A 22,543-nucleotide genomic window follows, 5' to 3' on the forward strand; every position below is an offset into this window, starting at 1 on the left:
AGCTTGTTAAATGTGTGCGTGCCTCACCAGTCTGAAGTACCCCTCTAAAGATGATGGGGGCCACATAGCTTGTCAAGAAAGTTTTCTGAAGAACGTGAAGCATCACCACATTGAAAATCCACTTTCCATTGTGAAAGTCCGGCACATCAAACTAAGATCAAATGAAGCTCGGTGGAAGACGAATTCTTTCCCAGAATGCCCGACCTCAGTGAACACAGGTCTCCGGGGAGCTGGAGAGGTACGGGGAGAATGAAATGAACAAGGAAAAGAAACTGAGTGAAGCAAGTCTGAATGAGCTCCAAGTCAGAAGACCTTGTTACTATCAGTAAGATGAAGAAAGGGGTTCTCTGTTGGTTCACTCAACAGATAGTCTATAAAGCATTTTTAGCTGTTTTAACTTATTTTTACTTGTCACCTACTAAGAAGCACCAATTGCAAGTGCATGTTTACAAATTTACATTAAAGTAGAGGGAACATCCCCAAGGAACCGTGTGCTCAGAATCTTATAGGTGCTGTTCTGGAAGGGAGGGAACGTTACAAAAAGGGGATGTATTTATCTGTTGGAAGAATGTGAGCGGTAGGAGAGATACCAGCCTGGATAGACATCACTTAAAGGAGGAGAGAGGAAATGTACACAACTTCAATTTCTTTATAGTCATCAGCTCTATATTTATTTTTTAATCTGTGTACCATTGAATTTAATTGTGAGCAGATATTGAGAAAACGGTTGACACTTTTTCTACAATCATGCAGTAATATTTCAAAAGGAATTATTTTACTTTAAAGAAAATATTTGAAGTGTTAATAATCTTTAAGAAACATTCCCATTTAAATTCTGCATCTAATGAAGAAATTCAATTATTGAGGTTTTCCAAATATGCATAAAATGATCTAAATGTTTTAAAATTAATATAGAGCATAAATGTGTTGTTAAAATGCATAAAAGGGTTATAGAGAAGACGAAATATAATGAATACAATAGTGAAGATAGTGCAACTTTGTTTTAAACAACAAATACATTTCAATTTCTGGTTTAACAGCTGTGTAAACTGCTACAGAAACCAGTCTCTATAATCATATCACTTGGCAAATTCTTGAAGATCAAGTGCTTGGTTATAGTCAGCCATAGCTTCCTCAATCGCACCCATTTTACCACGAACTTCTGCTCTCAGATTATATACCAGGGCATCATTAGGGTTCAAAGACAGAGCTGTAAAAGAAAAAAAATGCAAGATGTGTTTTATGCTAATACTCGAAAGGTCTCAGTTTTTAAAATAAAAATCTTATAACAACTTTAGTATTACTTGTTTGAAAACATTTTCTTCATAGGCACCTATTTAAATTGAAAACATTGAATCTTTCTTAGAAAATTAAATTGGGGAAACAGTACAATGTCTTTCTTTGAAAGGCTGCCAATGCTTGTGTCTAGTTTCCCTAATAATTTTCTGCATCTAAACTGACCAATACTGCAAGTTATTACATAAAGAAACTCATATTGATTACATTAAAGACATGGTATATAAAAACACTCATTTCTAATGTAAGTTTTTCTAGACCAATAAACCTGATAGGTTTGTTCTTTTATTATTTAAAAAACACATCAACCACTGTAATCTTACCCAAAACAGTACAAAAAAATATACCTTTACTGAGGTCTTCCTCAGCTAATTCATATTGCTTTAAACAACAATAGAACTGTGCTCTGTTAAAAAACACGGCAGCCCAAAAGGGACAGCTTTCAACTACATTTGCAAAATCTTCTTTTGCTTCTTCATACTTCTTTAATATTGTATTTGCAATAGCTCGATTCATGGTAGCACATTCATTTTCTGGATCAAACTTTAAAGCCTTTGAGAAGTAGTCACTGGCCTATAAAATGTGAAGATAATGATAATCTGAATACAATTTAATTGGCAGCTATACAGGAATTTGAAGTATTTTTGCTCTTAATATAAAATTAAGGCCAATGGCATTTCCAGGGGATACTGGAAGCATTTCATCCCAGATACAGATGATAAGAAGGTGCATTGTCTGTAGAGAATGCAAAAAACAGTAATAAAACTGGCCAACAGGTGGTCTGCTTTTTGTTATCACCCCAAGTAGGCAATTTAGACAACATCAGTGATGAAGAATAGGAGACTTGACCATGCAATGCAGTACACAGATAATGTATTATAGAACTGTACAATTAAAACCTATGTAATCTTAACCACTGTCACCCCAATAAATGTAATAGTTTTAAAAAATAAATATTCTTCTCTGTTAAAGTGAAATGTTTTACTACCTTACCCCCACCCCATAAATTCCAAATCCCTACACAGCACAAAAAAAGGTAAAATATAAATTAGAAAATAAGGTCCCAATAAGAAGATAAAATATATTAGAAAATTAACACTTTTCATATAAAAGCAGAGTAAGAGCTAAAGAGATAAACTTTGAAAATAAGGTTCTAAACCATATTAAAAAGGGATTAAAAACTCGGTTATACTATGAAAAGCCATAAGGAAGGATAAGAGAAGATAAACACCAGCTTGTCAAGAAGATCAAAGACTCTATGTTATTCATAACTCATCATCAAGCTGGAAGGGCCCTTCAAAGTGTGGTCCATATACTGGTATTGGAGTCTTGATCAACAACAAATTAGAAATTAAAAAAAGAAAAAAAACAGGTCCTTTACCAATGGCTTGAGATGCTGATTAGACACCCTACCACTGAAGGTAAGAATCTCTTCTCTAACTGCATCATGGATGAAAATTTGGCTCCTACTTTAAACTTTCCTAAAGGAAAAGTCATTTTCCACAATAGAGCTTGCTCTCTCCAGTTCCTTACCACTTGATTTTCCCCCAGCACCACAATCTGGCTTCCACCTACCTCTCCCTCTTCCATGAGTTTTGCTCTTGTTAAGGTGGAAGATGTCCTCAGGCCCAGTGGACATTTTCTAGTTATTTTCTTCCATGACATTTGTGTGGCATGAACACTCTTGACCTCTCCTTCCTTCTTAAAACTTTCTCTGTCCTTGAATCAGGGTGCCTCCCTGTTTTTCTCCTACCTCTCTGATCATTTTCTATCAGTGTCCTTCACACAACTATTTTCCTCTGTTTCTCAGGGATTTTTCCCCTCAGTTCACTTCTATCATTGGTGAAAGGAAATCCTGATAGCATGGTCAGGAGCTCAGACCATGGAGCCAGATTTCTAGGTTCAAATCCTGGCTCTATTACTTATCTCTGCTTTGGGGTAACTAAAGCTCTCTTTTCCTCAACTTTTCTCATCTGTAAAATGAAGGTAACAAATAGAAATCTATGTCCAGTGCTGCTATGAGGGTTAAGTGAGCTAATAGTTAAGTATGGAGAATGATATGTAGAATCTAGTAAGGACTAAATTATTATTGATACTAGAGGCCCGGTGCATGAAATTCATGCATGAGTAGGATTCCTAGGTCTGGCCTGCAATCAGGGCCGATCGGGGCCTTCCTTCCCCAGCTGCTGGCTGCTGGCCAGGGCCTTCCTTCATTCCGTGCCACCCCCTGGTGGTCAGTGCACATCATAGAGAGCGATAGAACTCCTAGTCTCCCAGTTGAACTCCCGAGGGGACACTTTGCATATTAGCCTTTTATATATATACTAGAGGCCCGGTGCACAAAAATTTGTGCACTCGGGGGGTCTCTCAGCCCGGTCTATGCCCTCTTGTAGTGTGGGACCCCTCAGAGGATGTCCACTCCAGTGGGGACCCTTACCCCATGGAGGTTTGGCCAGCCTGGGTGAGGGGCTGAGGGCTGTTTTCAGGCTGGCCACACCCTCTTTAGGGTGGGGGGTCCTCACTGGGGTTCCTGGCCAGTCTGGGTGAGGGGCTGAGGGCTGTTTTCAGGCTGGCCAAGCACCCTGGCGACATAAGCTCCCAGCCTCTCCTGTTTTTCATTTTTCCTTTTTTATTCAGGGATTTATTTACCTTCTATAATTGAAACTTTATTGCCTTTAGTGGAGGCCTGGGAAAAGCTTGGATTCCTCCATCACCAGGGGCAACCCACTCCTGCTCACTCCAGCTCAGTGGCCACGGCTGGCTGAAAGCAGATATCTGAGGTTTGTTTACCTTCTATAATTGAAACTTTGTTGCTTTCAGTGGAGCTCAGAGCCAGGCCACGGCAGGTGGGGAACCTTGGCTTCCTCCATCACTGGAGCAAGCAAGCCTCCTGCTCACTCCAGCTCCGTGGCTGCCGGCCACCATCTTGGTTGGGTTAATTTGCATATAGTTGCTCTGATTGGCTGGTGGGCCTGGCTTAAGGCATAGCGAGAGTACAGTCAATTTGCATGTTTGTCTTTTATTAGTATAGGACTAGAGGCCCGGTGCACAAAATTTGTGCATGGGTAAGGTCCCTAGGCCTGGCTAGTGATCAGAGCGGATTGGGGCCTTCTGGCTGCTGGCCGGTGCCTCTCTTTGCCAGCTGCTGGCCAGGGTCTCCCTTCCCTGGATGCAGCTTTCCTTCCTTCCGCCTTGCCCCCTGGTGGTCAGCATACGCCATAGCGAGCGATCAAACTCCCAAAGGGACACTTTGCATATTAGCCTTTTATATAGATAGATAGATAACATTTTTCCCAGTGTCTATAAATGAAGATACATCATAGTCTTCAGGCAATACTCCATGAAATTTGGCTGCCTATGACTTTTGAGAGGCAAGTAGATCAAGATTTTGTAACCCATCTCATCCCAGAATGGCAACTCTTCTATGCTGCAGTTAAGTGCAATTGAGGATGTTAAGATAGCAACAGACCTGGCCACCTGTGAAGAGCTTAAAGAGAATTTACTCCTGGACAGAAAGCTGGACTCACAATCATCAGAAATTATGCAAGGGAACAACTCTGAGCAGGGATAAAACTTCCTTCAAAAAGCAACTTAGGCCCTGGCCTGTGTTACAGTGTCAGCCCACACACCAAAAGGTCTCAGGTTCCATTCCCAGTCAAGGCATGTGCAGGAGGCAACCAATCTATGTGTCTCTCTTGAATCAATGTTTCTCCTGCCCACCCCCTTCTCTCTCTTCTACTCTCTCTGAAAATAAATGGCAAAAATATCCTCAGGTGAGGATTAACAACAACAACAACAACAAAAGCAATTTAGGCTTCACCCTAATTCACTGATAGATGATTAATAAAGGTGACACAATTGTACATCACCAAAGCAGGCCTTCAGTCAGGAAGGAATAAATGCCTGCCACAGCTAAAAATAATAGAATTTAGTAAAACACCATATGTACCTAACTTTGAACAATCTACCTTTCTATTAAAATTTCTAAAATATATTATTTAAAAATAGAGGCCTGGTGCATGAATCTGTGCACACTGAAAGGAAATTCATTGGAAGAAATATTTTAGAGGCCCAGGAGGGACTGCAGGAGGTTGGCTCCAGGGCGTGCCCGGCCCATCTTGCCCAGTCCCCATCAGGGCCAATCAGGGCTGGCCAGCCGGGAAGGAACCACAGGAGGTTGGCCGGCTGGGGAGAGACTGTGGGAGGGCTCCATATCATGTCTGGCCCATCTCACCCAGTCCCAATTGGCCGGACCCCAGCAGCAAGCTAACCTACCAGTCGGAGTGTCTGCCCCTAGGTGGCCAGTGCATGTCTTAACGACTGGTGGAGCAGTCAACTGAATGGTTGACCAATCAGGCAGACACTCAGCACAGCAGGCTTTTATATATAGAGATATGAAAGCCTATACATTTAAATAGGACTTTTGAAGTATAGAAATATTAACTATGAATCAGAGGCCAAAAGCACCAACCACAATGGATGGCTTTGATTTTTTAACAATTGTTCTAATGCCCTTATAACTGTAATTAATTAGAAAGCAGATCCAATTATTTTTTAAGGTCACCTGTAGTTCATGATGCATACACATAGCTCATCCAAAAGTGTTTTAAAAGCATTAAGTCACTAATTAATGATTAAAGTTGTCAAAATGCACACATGTTTTAACCCTCTAGAGATTATTTGCTCTGTTGAAGGACCCTTTCTCCTGACCATAAATCTTTCCAGTATAGTCAGAAACAAAGGTAAGAGGCCTGGAGCATAGTAATATAGCTGAATGATTATATTAAAGTCTGCTTGTCTTTAATAAAGCCCAATCATCCAATACATCAAGACAGAGGGCAACATACATTTTAGATAAAATATTTGCCCAGCAAATGTATCCCCCCAGTTTTTAAGAAAGAGCCATATTAAAAAATATTTATCAAACTACACTTCAGATCTAATTGAAAAGTGTCATACATGATGCCCAGAGTTATTAATGACAAATATGTTTAAAATGTAAAGGTCTCCTTCTCATGTGGATCTTAAACATTTAAGGTAACAGAAAATTGCTCTGGGCATTTTAGTGGTCTTCGTCTCATTAACTAACTCCATGGTGCCAAGAAACATTGTTAGGACCTAGCCAGAGAGTGGTCTGAGTTTGATGAAGTTTAAATCAATTGACTCTGGCTTGTCAGCCTAGGGAAATATTAGCCTCCCAGCTGTCCACTGAGATCTCAGCTACAAGTCTCATTCATGCCTTAAGGAATTAGACTTTCAACAATTCCCTGTCCAAGCACCTAGATTCACCACTGAGGTCAGCCAGGCTCATCACAGGGATCAGCAAGCTGTTCAGGGTCATGCTCTAACTTGGGAAGAATAAGAGCTAAGCCAAGGCAATGTCAGAAGACACAGAATGAAAGGGATAAGTCTTGGCGGGGAGGAGGGTGGGTGCGGGGGCAGGGGGGGGGGGGGAGCAAAACTGACCGGATTAGATTAAGGAGAAGAGGAAGAGAAAGCCATGGTTGACGCTGGTGTTTTTACTAGGGTAACTTTAAATTGAGAGAAGATTTATATGAAGAACCACTGGACGGAAGGTAGAGGATATAGAAATTCTGTTTTGGCCCTAATGCACTTGTAAAATATCCAGATTTAGCAACTGGTGATAAATATGGGTTAGGAGCTCAGAAGAAAGGTGGCGGCTGACATGCAGTCTAAACCATGGGTACAGACAAGCTTTCTGAGTAAGGAAATCTAGGGAGAAAAGGAAGGGTTTTGATTCCTGGCCCTACAAGTTTATAATCTAATTGGAGTGAGTAGATAAGAGATCAACATACAGAAACAAGTGTGGAATGACACAAAGTAGCACTGAATCTGTATAGAAAGAATTGTATACAAATCAGCAGAGTCAAGATCTCATTTTAAATTCATGACCATAAACCTCAAATGACAGCTTAATGTTGTCTGATAACTATGGATGGTGCCAGATGAGAGGATTGCTTCTTAAATTATATAAATGTCTAACCATTATGCTATATACCTAAAGCTAATAAAAATATTGTCATCTGTAATTGAAGAAATTTTAAAGGGAAAAAAAAGAATTGTGCACTGAAAGACAAAAAGAGAACTTAATCTTTTCTGCTACACTTCCCTAGTGTGTTCACCTTACCACTCTCTAACACAAGCATTTCACATTTTCTCTACCAAACTCCTAGCCAGCCCGTTTCTCTTATTTTTTTTTTTACTTTTTTTAAAATTAAATCTTTATTGTTCAGATTATTACATTTGTTCCTCTTTCCCCCCCCCATAACTCCCCTCCTCCCAGTTCCCACCCCACCCTCCGCCCTCACTCCCCACCCACTGTCCTCTTCCATAGGTGCACGATTTTTGTCCAGTCTCTTTCCGCATCTCCCACACCCCTTTCCCCCCCAAGAATAGTCAGTCCATCCCCTTTCTATGTCCCTGATTCTATTATGATCACCAGATTATTTATTCACTTGATTCTTAGATTCACTTATTGATAGATGCATATTTGTTGTTCATAATTTGTATCTTTACCTTTTTCTTCTTCTTCCTCTTCTTAAAGGATACCTTTCAGCATTTCATATAATACTGGTTTGGTGGTGATGAACTCCTTTAGCTTTTCCTTATCTGTGAAGCTCTTTATCTGGCCTTCAATTCTGAATGATAGCTTTGCTGGATAAAGTAATCTTGGTTGTAGATTCTTGGTATTCATCACTTTGAATATTTCTTGCCATTCCCTTCTGGCCTGCAAAGTTTCTGTTGAGAAATCAGCTGACAGTCGTATGGGTATTCCCTTGTAGGTAACTGGGCTTCTTTCTCTTGCTGCTTTTAAGATTCTCTCTTTGTCTTTTGCTCTTGGCATTTTAATTATGATGTGTCTTGGTGTGGTCCTGTTTGGATTCCTTTTGTTTGGGGTTCTCTGCGCTTCCTGGACCTGTAAGTCTATTTCTTTCACCAGGTGAGGGTAGTTTTCTGTCATTATTTCTTCAAATAGGTTTTCAATATCTTGCTCTCTCTCATCTTCTGGCACCCCTATAATTCTGATGTTGGTACGCTTGAAGCTGTCCCAGAGGCTCCTTACACTATCTTCGTATTTTCGGATTCTTTTTTCATTTTGCTTTTCCAGTTGGGTGTTTTTTGCTTCTTCGCATTTCGAATCTTTGACTAGATTCTTGCGCTCCTCTGGTCTGCTGTTGGGTGTCTGTATAATATTCTTTATTTCAGTCAGTGTATGCTTAATTTCTAGTTGGTTCTTTATCACAACATCGAGGGTCTCATTAGATTTCTTGAGGATCTCATTACATTTATCGGCGGTCTCACCAGTCTTTTCGAGGGCCTTACTAAGTTTATCGGCAGCTTCTAGACAGTTCTTGAGAGACCTTAAAAGTGTGGTTTTGAGCTCTATATCTTCCATTTCTGACATTTGCGTCCTGTTTCTTTGTCTCCGCATTTTTATATCTTTTCTTGGTGCACCCCATAGTGGTCTTTGTGTGCAGTCTTGTAGTTAAGCCTTGATTGTTGTCGGTAATACCAGGGGTGATTTGACCTCCAGGCTAACTGTCTATGAGAGTCCCGTTTCTCTTTTTAACTGTCCACCCCCAACTGCCAACTGATGCTTGTATTTAATGGAGGAAATATAACCAGTAGGAATGCCTACTATCAATATTTACCAAACTATATTCAGCTGTGCCCTCTCTGCCTTCCCTTATGACATAATGCATCATGCACCCTGCTCCAAGCAAAGGCTACCCCTGCAACTTCCAAACTCTAACCCCATCAAATTCTCAAAGGTTTTGATCCTAATTGTCCCTGCCACTCTCTCCTGCATCAATAACTTCTACCTTTATCCTAAAGTCTACATCAGTGGTCGGCAAACTCATTAGTCAACAGAGCCAAATATCAACAGTACAATGATTGAAATTTCTTTTGAGAGCCAAATTTTTTAGACTTAAAACTATATAGGTAGGTACATTGTTATTAACTTAATTAGGGTACTCCTAAGGCTTAGGAAGAGCCACACTCAATGGGCCAAAGAGCCACATGTGGCTCGCGAGCCGCAGTTTGCCAACCAGTCCTAGACCCTTCTCATTATTATAGAGGCATGAATCAATTAGCCCTCATCTGAAAAAAAACAACAACAACACTTCTTAACCCACGCTAGCTACTACTCCCATTTCACTACTCTTCACAGAAGAATGTCTTGAACCAGCGGAATGGTCCCTAATTCTTCACCTCACGTTTTCTCCCCAACCCTTCCCACTCAAGCCTCTGCTGCACTGCTGTTCCAACAGTGTTCTTGCCAAAGTCCTCAGTGATCTCTTCCATCCTCCTTGTCCTTGACGCCTCAGCAGCATTTGACACAGGACACTTTTCCCTTCTCAGAACACTTATCCTTGAGAGTGAGTGATATGTTCTCCTGCTCATCCTGGCTGGATGCTCCTGCCTCAGTCTACTTTCCGGCCTCTCCTTTCCGCTTCATTTCTAAACATTGGTGCTACCCAGGACTTGCTCCTTAAACCCTTTCTCTCCATCTATACTAGTTACCAGGCAATCTTATATAGTCTCACAGATATGCTAATACTGGTGTAATAATGCTTATGTGAAACTGTATTAGGCATATATCACTTCAAATATTTTCTTATTTATTTTATATTTCTTCCTCCAATAAAATGTAAGCTACATCATAAGAGAATCCTTTTATACCTTGTTTACTTCTGTATCCTCAGGGCATTTATAAATGCCTATCACATGGCAGGTACATCATAAATATGTGGAGATTGAAAGAAGCTAAGTGGAAACAGGAAATATTTGCTGAATTTTTTCAGTGAAATATAGATAAGAACCATAGCCTCTTCACACATGAAAGCCTCAAAGTTTGTTTTATTAAGAAGTGTGGTGAGTGCTAGCCGGTTTGGCTTAGTGGAAAGAGCATCGGCCTGTGGATTGAAGGGTCCCAGGTTCAATTCTGGTCAAGGGTACATGCCTGGGTTGCAGGCTCAATCACCAGTAGGGGGCGTGCAGAAGGCAGCCAATAAATGACTCTCATCATTGATGTTTCTATCTCTCTCACTCCCTCTCCCTTCCTCTCTGAAAGCAATAAAAATATATTTTTTTAAAAAGAAATGTGGTGACAGTTTTGAGTGGTGAAGGAGAATATAAAGGTGACAGGTCTCAAAAAATGCAGGCAATAAAAACAACTTTTTAAAACGAGTGCATTATTTTAGAAGGCAAGGGCTGTGAAAAGCTCAGAGAAACAGACCTTGTGATAGCCTTCCAAACCGAGATAGGCTATTTCCCACAAGAACCTCTGCTACTAGAAAAGGAAAATAATTTTTACATTCAAATATGAGTAACAGAAAAGTAATTCACCTGCCTTCATGGCAAAAACAACGATGAAAGTAATTTAATTTTTTGAAAGTAAAAACTCACCAGAAAAAAAGTACTGCTACAGTCTAGATTAAAGATTATAACGTAGCATTTCAAAATGAACTAGAAAAAATTCATTATAAAAGCAATTCCATTTAAGAAAGAAGTAATTCAGAAACAAAGGATCTCAGAAAAGTTATGGCCAATGAGGTCTGACATGGAAATATGGAACTACAAAAACAAACAAACAAACAAAAATCTAAAGAGAACTTGAATTCTAAGGTCTACAAGGGGACAATAAATATCTCAAAAAACACAGTGAAGAAGGCAACAAACATGAAAAAGAAATTAAGAGGTTTAAGAAATGAGAGAAACACTTGATATATAGAAGCTAAAGGACAGAAGATAGAGTTGCCCAATGAAGAAAATCAAAACCATGAAACAGAAAAAAATTTTTCACTGAATTCAACAAAACTTTTCTGAAATCTACATATTGAAACCACATACTGTGTGCTTATTAACTTTGACACCAATGGTCAACTCTAAGGCGTGCATTTTGAAACTTTTCATTAAAAACATTTGGTTATCCTAACCAAAAAAAAAAAGTCACAAATAACAAAAATGGAATTGTATTCAGCTTCTTGACATCAACCTACAATATCAGAAAACAGGGAAACAACACAAGATACTCAAGGGGAAAAAAAGAGGCCAAGGGTTTTAAACCCAGACATGTCTCCTTAAGATATAAAGGCTAGAGGCAAACAGTGATGAACATGAAAAAAATCCAAGGAATATTGTTCGCATGAGCCCTTTCTCAGGACTCTATTAAGGGACCAATTTCAGACAACCAAGAAATAATTGGTTGGGATGGCAACTGGCAAAAAATCTGGTAATGTGAATTGAACATACTTAACTGGAGAACTAAGATGAAAATTTGAAATAAGAGTAACAAAATAAGACGCAAATATTAAATCCTTTGGCAGTATAGGAATTATGAAACTCACAAGAAAATGGGATAACAGTGACAGTGGATAGTAAGCTGATACAATAAACTCAAGCATATTTAAGAATACAAATAGAAAAAAAATTTAAAAGAGAATACTTTAAGTAAAATTGAATAATAGATGAGAGGGAGAGTAATTTATTGTTGTTCATAGTAGAGAAACTAAAAATACAAGGAAATTAGGGTACTATTTCTAAAAACTACTATTATAAAGGCAGCCAGTAGGACAAAACTGTAAATTTTCTCAATATCAGAAAAACTGAAAAAAATTAAACAGACCACAGAGCAAAATCCTTCTAAAATACATGAAAGCAGAAATAACAGAACAAAAACAAACATACTGATTATGCCAAAATGAAAATGGGCTTAACCCACCTATTAAAAGATAATTACATTCAAATTGGCTTTTTTTTCGTTTTAAAAAATAATTCCTTATTGTTGAAAGTATTACATAAGTATCCCTTTGCCCCCATTAACCCTGTTCAGCCCGCCCCCAAGCAAAATCCAACTCTATGCTACACAAAAGAGACACATCTTAAACAAAAAATTCTAAATGTTGAAAATAAAAGGAAGGACAAAGAAATACCAGGCAAAAGCAAACCAAATGGAATCAGAGGTCAGATCTGATTTATTCTAAAGAGCTTTAAAAAACAAAGAAGGACATTTATAATGCTGAAGGTTACAATATATAGTGCATATATAATATGTATTAATATCTATACAAGAAATAATGCAGCAGCAATTTTCATAAAGCATAAATTGCAAGAAATATCAAAAACTATATAGAACCAAACCAATAAACCTTTCTCAGTCCAAGGTCAACCAAATGAAAAAAAGAGAAGAATGGATATTGACTAATTAAAAATATAATTAATAAGGTATATCTTATACTTCTTTGAAAAGAACCCTTTAATGTTTTCCAATATTTGCCATATATTAGACCACATTAAAAAACTCAATAAGAACCCAAACTAGAAAATATAAAAGTCTGTCTATCTGGACATTTCAAATGCCTTATTAATTTATTATTGAGTCAAAGGGGAAATAAAATTGCAAGTGCAAAATTTGGGGAAAACAAAAATTAAAACTTCAAAGACCAAAATATGTAGGGTACTGCTAAAAGCAGTACTTGGAGAAAAGCCGTAACCATAGTAATTTATTACAATAGAAATGAAAAGGTGACATTAAATGATTAGCTTCTGACTCAAAAAGATAAAGAATGGATAGCAAGACACTTTGGTAAGTCCAAAATAATGTTTGCTGGACAAATGTTGAATGGATGGTGATAATGAGGAGAATAAATCCAGAGAGGTTAAACATTTAATTAATTATAAACATTCTTACGAAGGACATTTGTTTTAAAAAAACTAATGAATGATTAGCCTAGGATATAAGGACTGAATTTTAAAACTATATATAACAAAGAAAGCATTTAATGTAAAAAGAAAATGTTAAGGAAAACTCACATTACCTGGGAAAACTGCCTGTGGTGAAAGTAGATATTTCCTGCATTAAAGTAAGCCAGTGCGTATGTAGGGTTTAAAGAAATTGCTGCTTGATAGTCTCTCATTGCATTTTGTTGCTGGCCCATAAACTCATGAATCACACCACGATTTGTTAAGAATTCTGCTGTAGTATTGATCTGCAATTTAATAGTATGAGTATTTAGCATCTGGGAATAGTATTTATCTCTGATTTCATATCTGCAAAAATGAACGTTATGAAATCTACTTGTGGGAAGCTAGTAACTTTATAGTTCAGGTGAAGCCCTATTAGAGCAAATATTTTGTGAGAGGTCTCAGTATGAAGTTGGTTCAATGTCAACACTTTGTTGATTTTGGTTATAATAAAATAAATAATCTTAGTGCTTTACTCAGTTCCTTTCCAAAGAACATGGGGGAAAGCTTATCTGCTTAGCTCTGTTAAAGCTGGAAAAGAAATTAAATAGTTAACATGTTTATTTGTTCTAAGCAGCAGCAATGATCTTTCAGGTCTTCCCTTTTTCTCACCTCAAAGATTACAACATCTACTTGAAGCAACAGAAACAGAATCCAAAAATCTAGAAAATAAAGAGGAAGATTTTCTTTCATTGTCTATAAAACCTGAGGTATTTATTTGCCTTTTCACTACAGAAGAACCTGGGGAATTACATTATTCTTCCTGTAGTTCCTTCAAACCCAGAATATTATTTTTTTTGCATTCATTTTTTATTACAAAATAATATTGCCACCATAAAACTATAAATTGCATTTACTGAGAACTTGCAAGCCATAATAATTCTTTAGGAATCTCTTGGAACAAAATACATATATTATTTTCTCTACAAATCACTTTAAAACGTAACAGAATATTTTACTTAACCCTATTCATTGATGGTGTTAATTTATGCTAATTATAACACAATCTAAGTGGATTTTTACCTTAATGGCAATGTTAATATCCTGTATTGCAGCAAAGTTATTACCCATCTGAAGACAGACCACAGCCCTTCCTTCATAGGCTAGGTAGCTCTTTGGATCAACTTCTATGGCAATGGTAAAGTGGTTCCAAGCTTTCTGGAATTTTTCTTGGGCCTAAAATAATTTTCCATTTACATGAAGTAGGAAATTATCCATAACATGACAAATATTTGATTCTAACTTAATCAAATAAAACCTTTAGAAAGCATATATTTATACAGTGCTAAATGTAAGATATTTTAAACAAGAAGTAGGCTATAATTACCTCTGAGTATTTACACCAAATTTTTAATTAATTAAAATAAATCTAATAGAGTCATTTCATACCAATCTTGGACAACATAAAATCACAGCCACCTTGTGAAACACATATGCTTTGGACAATCACCACAAAATTGAGCTCTGCATACACAGGCAGAAATTGTATTTATTTGCTTGGCATTGGGTCTCTGGTTATGCATAATATACATAATAAAATAAATATGTGTTGAATAAATAAATGCATAAACTACTGGTGTAAAACCTATTTTGATAAATTGTACAAGCACCTGGAATTTTAGGATCACTATACATATTCCATGGAAAATGCATGCAAATCTATGAAGCATCTATTTATACTAACCTTAGTGACAACTGGAAAACAAGAAAAAAGGTCAGGAGAGGGATGTTGTGCATAGAATGATGTCAGAATATTTCCTAGAGAAGACCAACTGGCAACTAAATACCTCCTTGCGGGAAGGCAGTGAGTTGATGAATTCAACACGGTCCAGGGCCTGTCCCTTACAAGTATTCCCATGAGCTCAAACACCCACTGGCCAGAATCTCAGAAGCTGACTCACATTAACCAAGATGAGCCCAGTGGCTCTTGCATAAAACTAATAAGGCATATAACTAGTCAGATATAACTAATAAGACTCTGTTCTTTAACCAGCAAATCTTCTCCCTCTTGGCAAATTATGTGAAATTCACCACAACCATTACAAATACATTTCATAACAAGGAATCAGGCAAACTGAGATTAAGTTATTAGAATATTAAGCTGCAAACAGCCTCACAGTAGGGTTATATCCGTCATCAGCGCCTGACAACGTCTGTTTTGCTCACTTCCATAACTCTAGTGCTAAGCACACAGTAAGGAGAACTGTATTTACTGAGCAAAGGATCACTGGCCCCTGAGGAGGATCTGAACTCTCCTTCAGTCCTTCCTTTCCTGATTCAATCCTTCCTCAGACTAATGTTTTTTTTAATCCTTTTCCATGTTGATCTGCATCCAGTGACATCTTCATAAAACATGAACCGAATGTCACTGCTCTAGTTACTGATCCTCACATTTTTAATTTACTGGCAAGGCCTTCGCCTCCAGTTATTATTCAATTCTCTAGTCTCACCTCACATCACTCCCCACAATCCCTAACATTCCATTCCCTGGGCCCTCCGACTCTTTCGCTATCCTAACACTGTGTCCTACGCCCAACTCCTATGCCTGATTAATTACTAGTATTTCACACTTCAATTTAAATGTTAATTTCTTTAAAAGCCCTCCTTTACTCCTAAAAACTTGGTTTCCTTGCTATAAATGTTCCAAAAACCCAGCCCTTTCCTTTGTTGCACTAGTCATGCATATAACTAAATAACGAATCATATGACTACATGATGCTCATCTCTCCACTAGAGAGTAAACTCCAAGGAGAACCAAGTATAGTTTGTTCATTACTCTATTCCTAGGCCTAGATCAGTTCTTTCCTATACTATGTGCTCACTAAATGCTTATTAAATGCAATAAATGATGATAACTCATTCCACTGGGTTACAGTCAGCTTTAGATGCTTTGGTAGTCATCATGTATATCTCTTTAAATTGACTTTGCAACTTTCTACTGTGATCCAATAATGGCTAATTTTATGTTTAATTCTTAGAAGGCAAGCTTATTTCCCTTATTAAGAAGAATTTAGGAATATTTCACTATAACCACCAATCCCAACAACCACTTTCAATATTAGTAATCTTAAACCAGCCAAACTCACTTATTTTTAAATGAAAAAAAATCAACTTTAATTGCATTTTAAAAGAAATTTCTGCAATTTACAATATTTGAATATACTTTTTTGCCGAGTGTTTAAATTTTTGAAATTAAAAGGGATAAAAAGAGAATTTAAGATTTCTTAGTTCCTTTTCCTGGAGAATACAGCACTTTCAGCCCTTTATTTCAAGGAGGTCACTCTGTAGGAAATGGACCTCTGTGATCATCTCCAGCATGGTCAGGTTTTGATGGAATTTGCTGAATTTCCCCAGGGCAAACAGAATGCAGGGAGGAGGAGGGAGGATGTAGGAACAAAGAACTGTGTATGTGGGCCAACATCATGGTGGAAAACCTCTTTCCCACACACAACTCCCTCCCCCCCCCCCCCCCCCAGTGCCCGCCTCGGCTAGACAGGGGGAGATGGAGGCGGCTAGAAAGGGCCTCAATCCAATTTTTTAAATGGTCCAATGGAAGATAGCAAGACCTAGGCGATGTATGATGAAACAGGTGACCCCATAGTACTCAGCCAATGAGGAACTGGAGGGGAGACTGAATAAATAGACTGTGCTGGCTGCCCCAAGTGTACCAATACAATAGCGATGAACACCCGCTCTCATGGACGTATTAAAAGTCTCGTTTAAAGAACATTATAACCTGATGAACAAAAAGATAGATACAGAGGCAAAGCATCAAACAGACTGTCAAATTACAGCAGGAAGCCTGGGGAGTGTTGGGCGGGGGGGGGGGGAGGTAAGAGATCAACCAAAGCACTTGTATGCATGCATATAATCATAACCAATGGACACAAGACACTGGGGGGGGGGGGTGGTGAGGGCATGTGTGTGTGTGGGGGGGGGGGGGTAGAGGAAGCCGGGGGAAGGTCAATGGGGAAAAAAAGGAGACATATGTAGTGCTATCTGTAATACTTTAAACAATAAAATAAAATTTAAAAAGTCTCACTTTTGCCATACTTCTGTTTCTGCGGCCGTTATCTGAACTCGGACAGGTGAGCATTTCTCACAATAAACATATTTTATTAGTGCAAAGAACTTTTTGAGTGCATGGGTCAGGACAGAGTGTCCCAAAAAGCACTCAGAGGGCTGCTTGGCCTCACACAGAGTAGCACTCTTCCATCTTGCTGGAAGGACAAATGCCGGGTGTCTTGCCTTCCCAGTATGTTCTAATTCACTGCCATTTGGAAGATGCCCTAAATTCAGAAGTCCCTATACAGTGGTTGCCTGACCCACTGCATGGCTGGAGTCCACTTCAAAACTTTCATACATTGTTTATTCCCTTTAGCTTTCCACTAATTCAATAGGAGAGAAGTTATGAAAGTCCAGATATGAGCTAGTGAAACAAGTGCTGGCCAGGTTCTTATATGTGAAGCTCATCAGGCAAATTTTAAAAGTTGTCTATAAATGTGGGGTGAGGTAGAAAGGGGTAAAGGTGTTAAAGGAACCAGATTCAAAAGATCCTCATTTCACTAGTATACCAAGCCCCCAGATGGGTTCCCCAGGCAGGGTTGCTGAGAAACTGCTTCCTACTGCTGCTGTGGACACTAATAGTAAGAGGAAGGTAAAATGTTCCTAACCAAAGAAAGAGCAGGTATCCCCATCACCAGTAAAGAGTCAAATATATTCTCACTCTTGTCCAAAAGGTGCTTTTGCTATTGTTGTATTAATAACTAGAGGCCCGCCCCAACTGGTTTGGCTCAGTGGATAGAGCGTCGGCCTGCAGACTCAAGGGTCCCAGGTTCGATTCCAGTGAAGGGCATGTAACTTGGTTGTGGGCACATACCCAGTATGGAGTGTGCAGGAGGCAGCTGATCGATGTTTCTCTCTCATCGATGTTTCTAACTCTCTATCCCTCTCCCTTCCTCTCTGTAAAAAATCAATAAAATATATATTAAAAAAAAATAAAAATGAATAGAGGCCCGATCACAAAAATTTGTGCACTTGGGGGGGGGGGGGCTTCAGCCCGGCCTGTGCCCTCTCGCAGTCTGGGACGCCTCGGGAGATGTCCACCTGCTGGCTTAGGCCTGCTCCCCAGGGGACCTGGCCTAAGCTGGCAGTCAGACATCCCTCTGGCAGCCTGGGAGATCCTCAGGGGATGTCCACTTGCCAGCAGGGAGCAGGCCTAAGCTGCAGTCGGACATCCTTGGCACTGCTGAGGAGGCGGGAGAGGCTCCCGCCACCACCGCTGTGCTGGCAGCCATCAGCCTGGCTTGTGGCTGAGCAGAGCTCCCCCTGTGGGAGTGCACTGACCACCAGAGGGCAGCTCCTGCATTGAGCATCTGCCCCCTGGTGGTCAGTGTGTGTCATAGTGACCAGTCATTCCCAGTTGTTCTGCTGTTAGGGTCAGTTTGCATATTATCCTTTTATTATATAGGATAGGAGAAGCACAAAAAAAGGAGGCCAGACATGCATGTCACTGTACAGCTTCACCAGGAAGCTACAATTTTACACTCCCAGGGAACCACTGGCCCATTCCCCACAGATCACTAGGGGAAGAGGTCCAACAAAGGGAGATAGATGCAAGCCCAATGAAGTTGGGGTGATATAGGGAAGGTACTTGCCTGTCAGTCAAACCTAGAAACAGAGATTATTGGCCAGAATAGGCAGAGCCACTGCAAGCACATGAAAATTTAGGAACACATAGTACCCTAAACAAAGGAGTTTGCTCTCTTGTTGCTCCTGGCTCACTCTTGACCCTCCTGCATTCGCCCATATGGCCATGGTCATGTGGACCCCACAGGCAATGGACTAATGGACTGCAGCAGGGAGCACAAGTCAAGTTAGCCTGATGCTGGGCTGGAGTGTGAAGACATAGATGGAAACCCTGGACATCTGGACACTGGGTCTGATTTCAACTCTGCTGAAATCAAAGCTATGCTACTATGGCAGGACTGAGGGAGAGGGCACCTTGGAAACTCAGGGATTTAATTCCATGCAAATAAGAAATTACTTGTTCTCCGTGTAAGTCTGAGAAAATCCTTTTTCTCAGGATACTGCAAGAAACCCACTCCTACCAGCAACCGGCAGAAATGAGGACCTCTCCCCACTGGTAACACTTCCATGGCCCAAAGTGTCTTATGTAATATTACCTGCAAATTATAACCTAATGAAATTCTGGCTTTTGTGCATATTGGATTGTAATGCAGCGCTTTCAGAAAGTCCTTCTGTGCTTCTTTGACACCTTCATCGTGACCATATTCCATGTAAGAATTTCCCCGTCCAATGTAAGCATCCACAAAACAGGGATTAATACTAAGAGTCAATGTGAAGAAAGTGACAGCTTCTGCAAACTCTTTGTTTCTGAAAATAAATAAAATTATTTATGCTTTCTGTTGAGTTACCTAAGTAAACTCGAAATATAAAATTTTCGTAAAGATTTACATTAACCCTTACAAAATATTTTTCACTTTTATTGTCTACCCATCATAGGAAGTAAGAACATGAGTCCATATGACCTCAAAAAGGCTGAAGGGGTTTTTGAAGATTCTGGTAAAAGGGAAAAAGGGAGGTAAGGGACATTTTCATAGCAGAATATGCTGGGATAATATTCTAGAGTTCTTTTTTCAGAATTACAAAGGGCTGCATGGCATTCCTGAACCTGTTTTTAATAGCTATCTGTGGCCAATATGGGGGTGGGGGGGTGAAGGTATATAAATGGAATACACTATTTAAAGCAGATTATAATAAATTTATATGTATTTAATATTTCCTTATACAACAAAAGGAACCAAAATGTTATACATGGGAGTCCTTACTTCAGATCTATAAAGATAGGCCCTTTCTTTTTGGACACCAAGAGAAAAGAGGAAAAGAAGAAAAATGCATTTTATTTATTAATTTGTAAAAATATTTAACTATTATGCTAAGTGAAATAAGCCAGTCAAAGAAAGATAAATACCACATGATCTCACTCATTTGTAGAATATAGAGAACAACATAGACTAATGAACAGGGACAAACCCAAAGACAGAGAAACAGCGATCAGACTATCAGTCCTCAGAGGGAAGGCAGGGGAGGTAGGGGTGAGGGGAAGAGATCAACCAAAGAACTTGTATGCATGCATATAAGCCAAACCAATGGACACGGACAACAGGGTGATGACAGCATGAGTGGGGGGGGGGGGGGTTAATGGGGGGATGAGGACACATTTGTAATACCCTAACCAATAAAGAAATTAAAGATAAATATATATATATATATATATATATATATATATATATATATATTTAACTAAATAATAACTTAGTTTTTCTTCCCTATTTATTCTCTTGTGGTACGGGTGAGGGCTGATAAGGGAATCAAATATGTTTCATAAAGGAGTCACTTTTCCACCTCATATGCATATCTAATAATTACATTTAATCTCAATTAGCCTGGAGAAAGCCATTTTTCTATACCTATCTAGTTATCAGCACTAGCATGTAATGAGCATCTAGTCTGTTTCAACTAAGTAAATAATCATTAAACTTTAACAAGGAAAGGGACCTTGACAATCACCTACCAACACTTCAAAGCAGGTGACAACTAAAAATCAAGTCCAGGGGAAGTGACAGTGTCAAAGCCAGAGACACCTAGCTCCCCGCATCAATACGGAAAAAAATGATGCAGGTGCCATAATAGAAACAGCACTTTCATGTTTCTGAAGATGAGTATATCACAGTGTCCTGTAGATTGAAGCTCTTGTTAAATGATCACATGGCAGTTAGCAATGAAAAAATGTATAATGTCAGGATACATGTTCATCAATACATAAAAGTCTTAGGTATCAGTTACCACAAATATAAAAGTATATTAAATTCGTTTTTCTAAAATAAGATGTGTTTGTATAAATAATGTGATCACTGCCAGAGGTGCGTCTTCTCATCAGCGCCCATCCTTCAGTCGGGACTGTGAGCTGAGCTTGCAGTCTGGGCCACAGACGGAGGCCACCACATTTTCTACATTAATCACATACGTGCCCAGATGTGCCCTACTGAGTTGTACAAATAAATCATAAATACCTCCCCACACTAAACAATGTGGCTTGCAGAGTCAAAGTTTCAAAAATATTTTATGCAAACATAAGAATAGTAAAATCAATGCTCTGAGGTTAAAAAAAAAAAAAAGTGGCTAGGATATGTAACTCTGCGTAATCATGCTCTCCCTCTGTGACTTTTTTTCATAAAGGGATCTAAAAATTAACTGTGGCACAACACTCTTTGTGACCAAATTGGGCAACAAGTAGATATCCAGCCTACGGAATGTTGTCTCCTAGCAACCACAGGAGTAAGAACCAGAGTTATGCAAAGGCATGCTTCAAAAGTCTGCACCTCCCTGAGTTCAAAGATCAAAGCCCTAAATGTCAAATATTTATTCCTTTTTAAAATTGTTTTCCAACTGGGAAAATTTTTACTTTCCCCACTATAAGATACCAGTAATGAATCTCCAATACTGACAAACTGTGCTGCTGTGATATAAGTATGTTATAGATAGACTACCTCGAAAAGCAAAATATTTTTCCTGAAATAGATATAATGAATCACTAAATATTTCTTATTGTTAAATTCAGTAAAACTGTTAAAACTCAAAATACATGAAATTGGGACTGTCAGTTATTAGGGCTTTACCAGTGATTTAAATTCTACTTTTATTAAAGGACAATAGAGATTCTAATCAACTGATATAAGTTGGTTATTTGGAATTGCAAAGCAGTATCAGCTTAAGAAGGCTCCGCCGTGTAGTATATCCAGTGATTACAATTCATGAAAGAGATTGGGAACAGACACAGAGAAATTTACTGACTCAGTTGCTAAACACAGGAATGAGTTTGGGAGAAATTTTGGAGTCTGTTTTTAATTTAAGAGAATGCAATGACCTCAGACATTTTTGGTCTATACTCACCCACCAAAACAAACACATCAGTCATCATTATTCCATCTCTTTTCAAGAATAGCAATTACTTAAAGAGATGGATTGTACAAAGGTTGCTAGAGTAAAATAGAAAATGGTGTGACTATGTTTTGCTGTTTATATAAAATAAAGGTCCAAAATTAGGCCTTTAAACCCAAAGACATCTTCACAAGTTTCAGTTATTACAGTATTATGTTCATAAAATAAAAAATCTAACTTTCATAGGGAAATGTAGCTGTGCTGTGTTCTAAAAAGGAAAAAAAGAAACATTTATTTCCTAAATAATTCAAAATTGGATTTTTATACAGCCTAGTCTGTATAGTTTATGAACTATCCTAATTTCCCCTCCAATTAATTGCTATTATTTCTGTCTTAAAAAATAATACTGTAAACTACTACTTAACCAAATATATTTTATCTCACATTAAAATCTCCACATGCAGAATCTCTATACTTTTAAACACAAAATGACCAGAAACTAATTTTAGATGTT

At 38.6% G+C, this 22,543-nt stretch overlaps 1 protein-coding gene across 1 annotated transcript in view; it reads right to left on the bottom strand.

Annotated features, from left to right (window-relative positions):
* Positions 1–908: 908 nt before the first annotated feature.
* Positions 909–22,543, bottom strand: part of TTC6 (tetratricopeptide repeat domain 6) — a 263,011-nt gene continuing 241,376 nt past the window's right edge. The window contains exons 27-31 of the mRNA XM_036338786.1: positions 19,251–19,461; positions 14,089–14,241; positions 13,140–13,310; positions 1,644–1,869; positions 909–1,210 (exon numbers count right to left, since the gene is read on the bottom strand). Of these exons, the coding sequence (XP_036194679.1) occupies positions 1,080–1,210; positions 1,644–1,869; positions 13,140–13,310; positions 14,089–14,241; positions 19,251–19,461 (892 nt within the window). The 3' untranslated portion in view covers positions 909–1,079. The remainder of the gene's footprint in view (positions 1,211–1,643; positions 1,870–13,139; positions 13,311–14,088; positions 14,242–19,250; positions 19,462–22,543) is intronic.

This window comes from Myotis myotis, unplaced genomic scaffold (assembly GCF_014108235.1).
Source record: "Myotis myotis isolate mMyoMyo1 unplaced genomic scaffold, mMyoMyo1.p scaffold_m19_p_1, whole genome shotgun sequence".
Taxonomy (NCBI): domain Eukaryota; kingdom Metazoa; phylum Chordata; class Mammalia; order Chiroptera; family Vespertilionidae; genus Myotis; species Myotis myotis.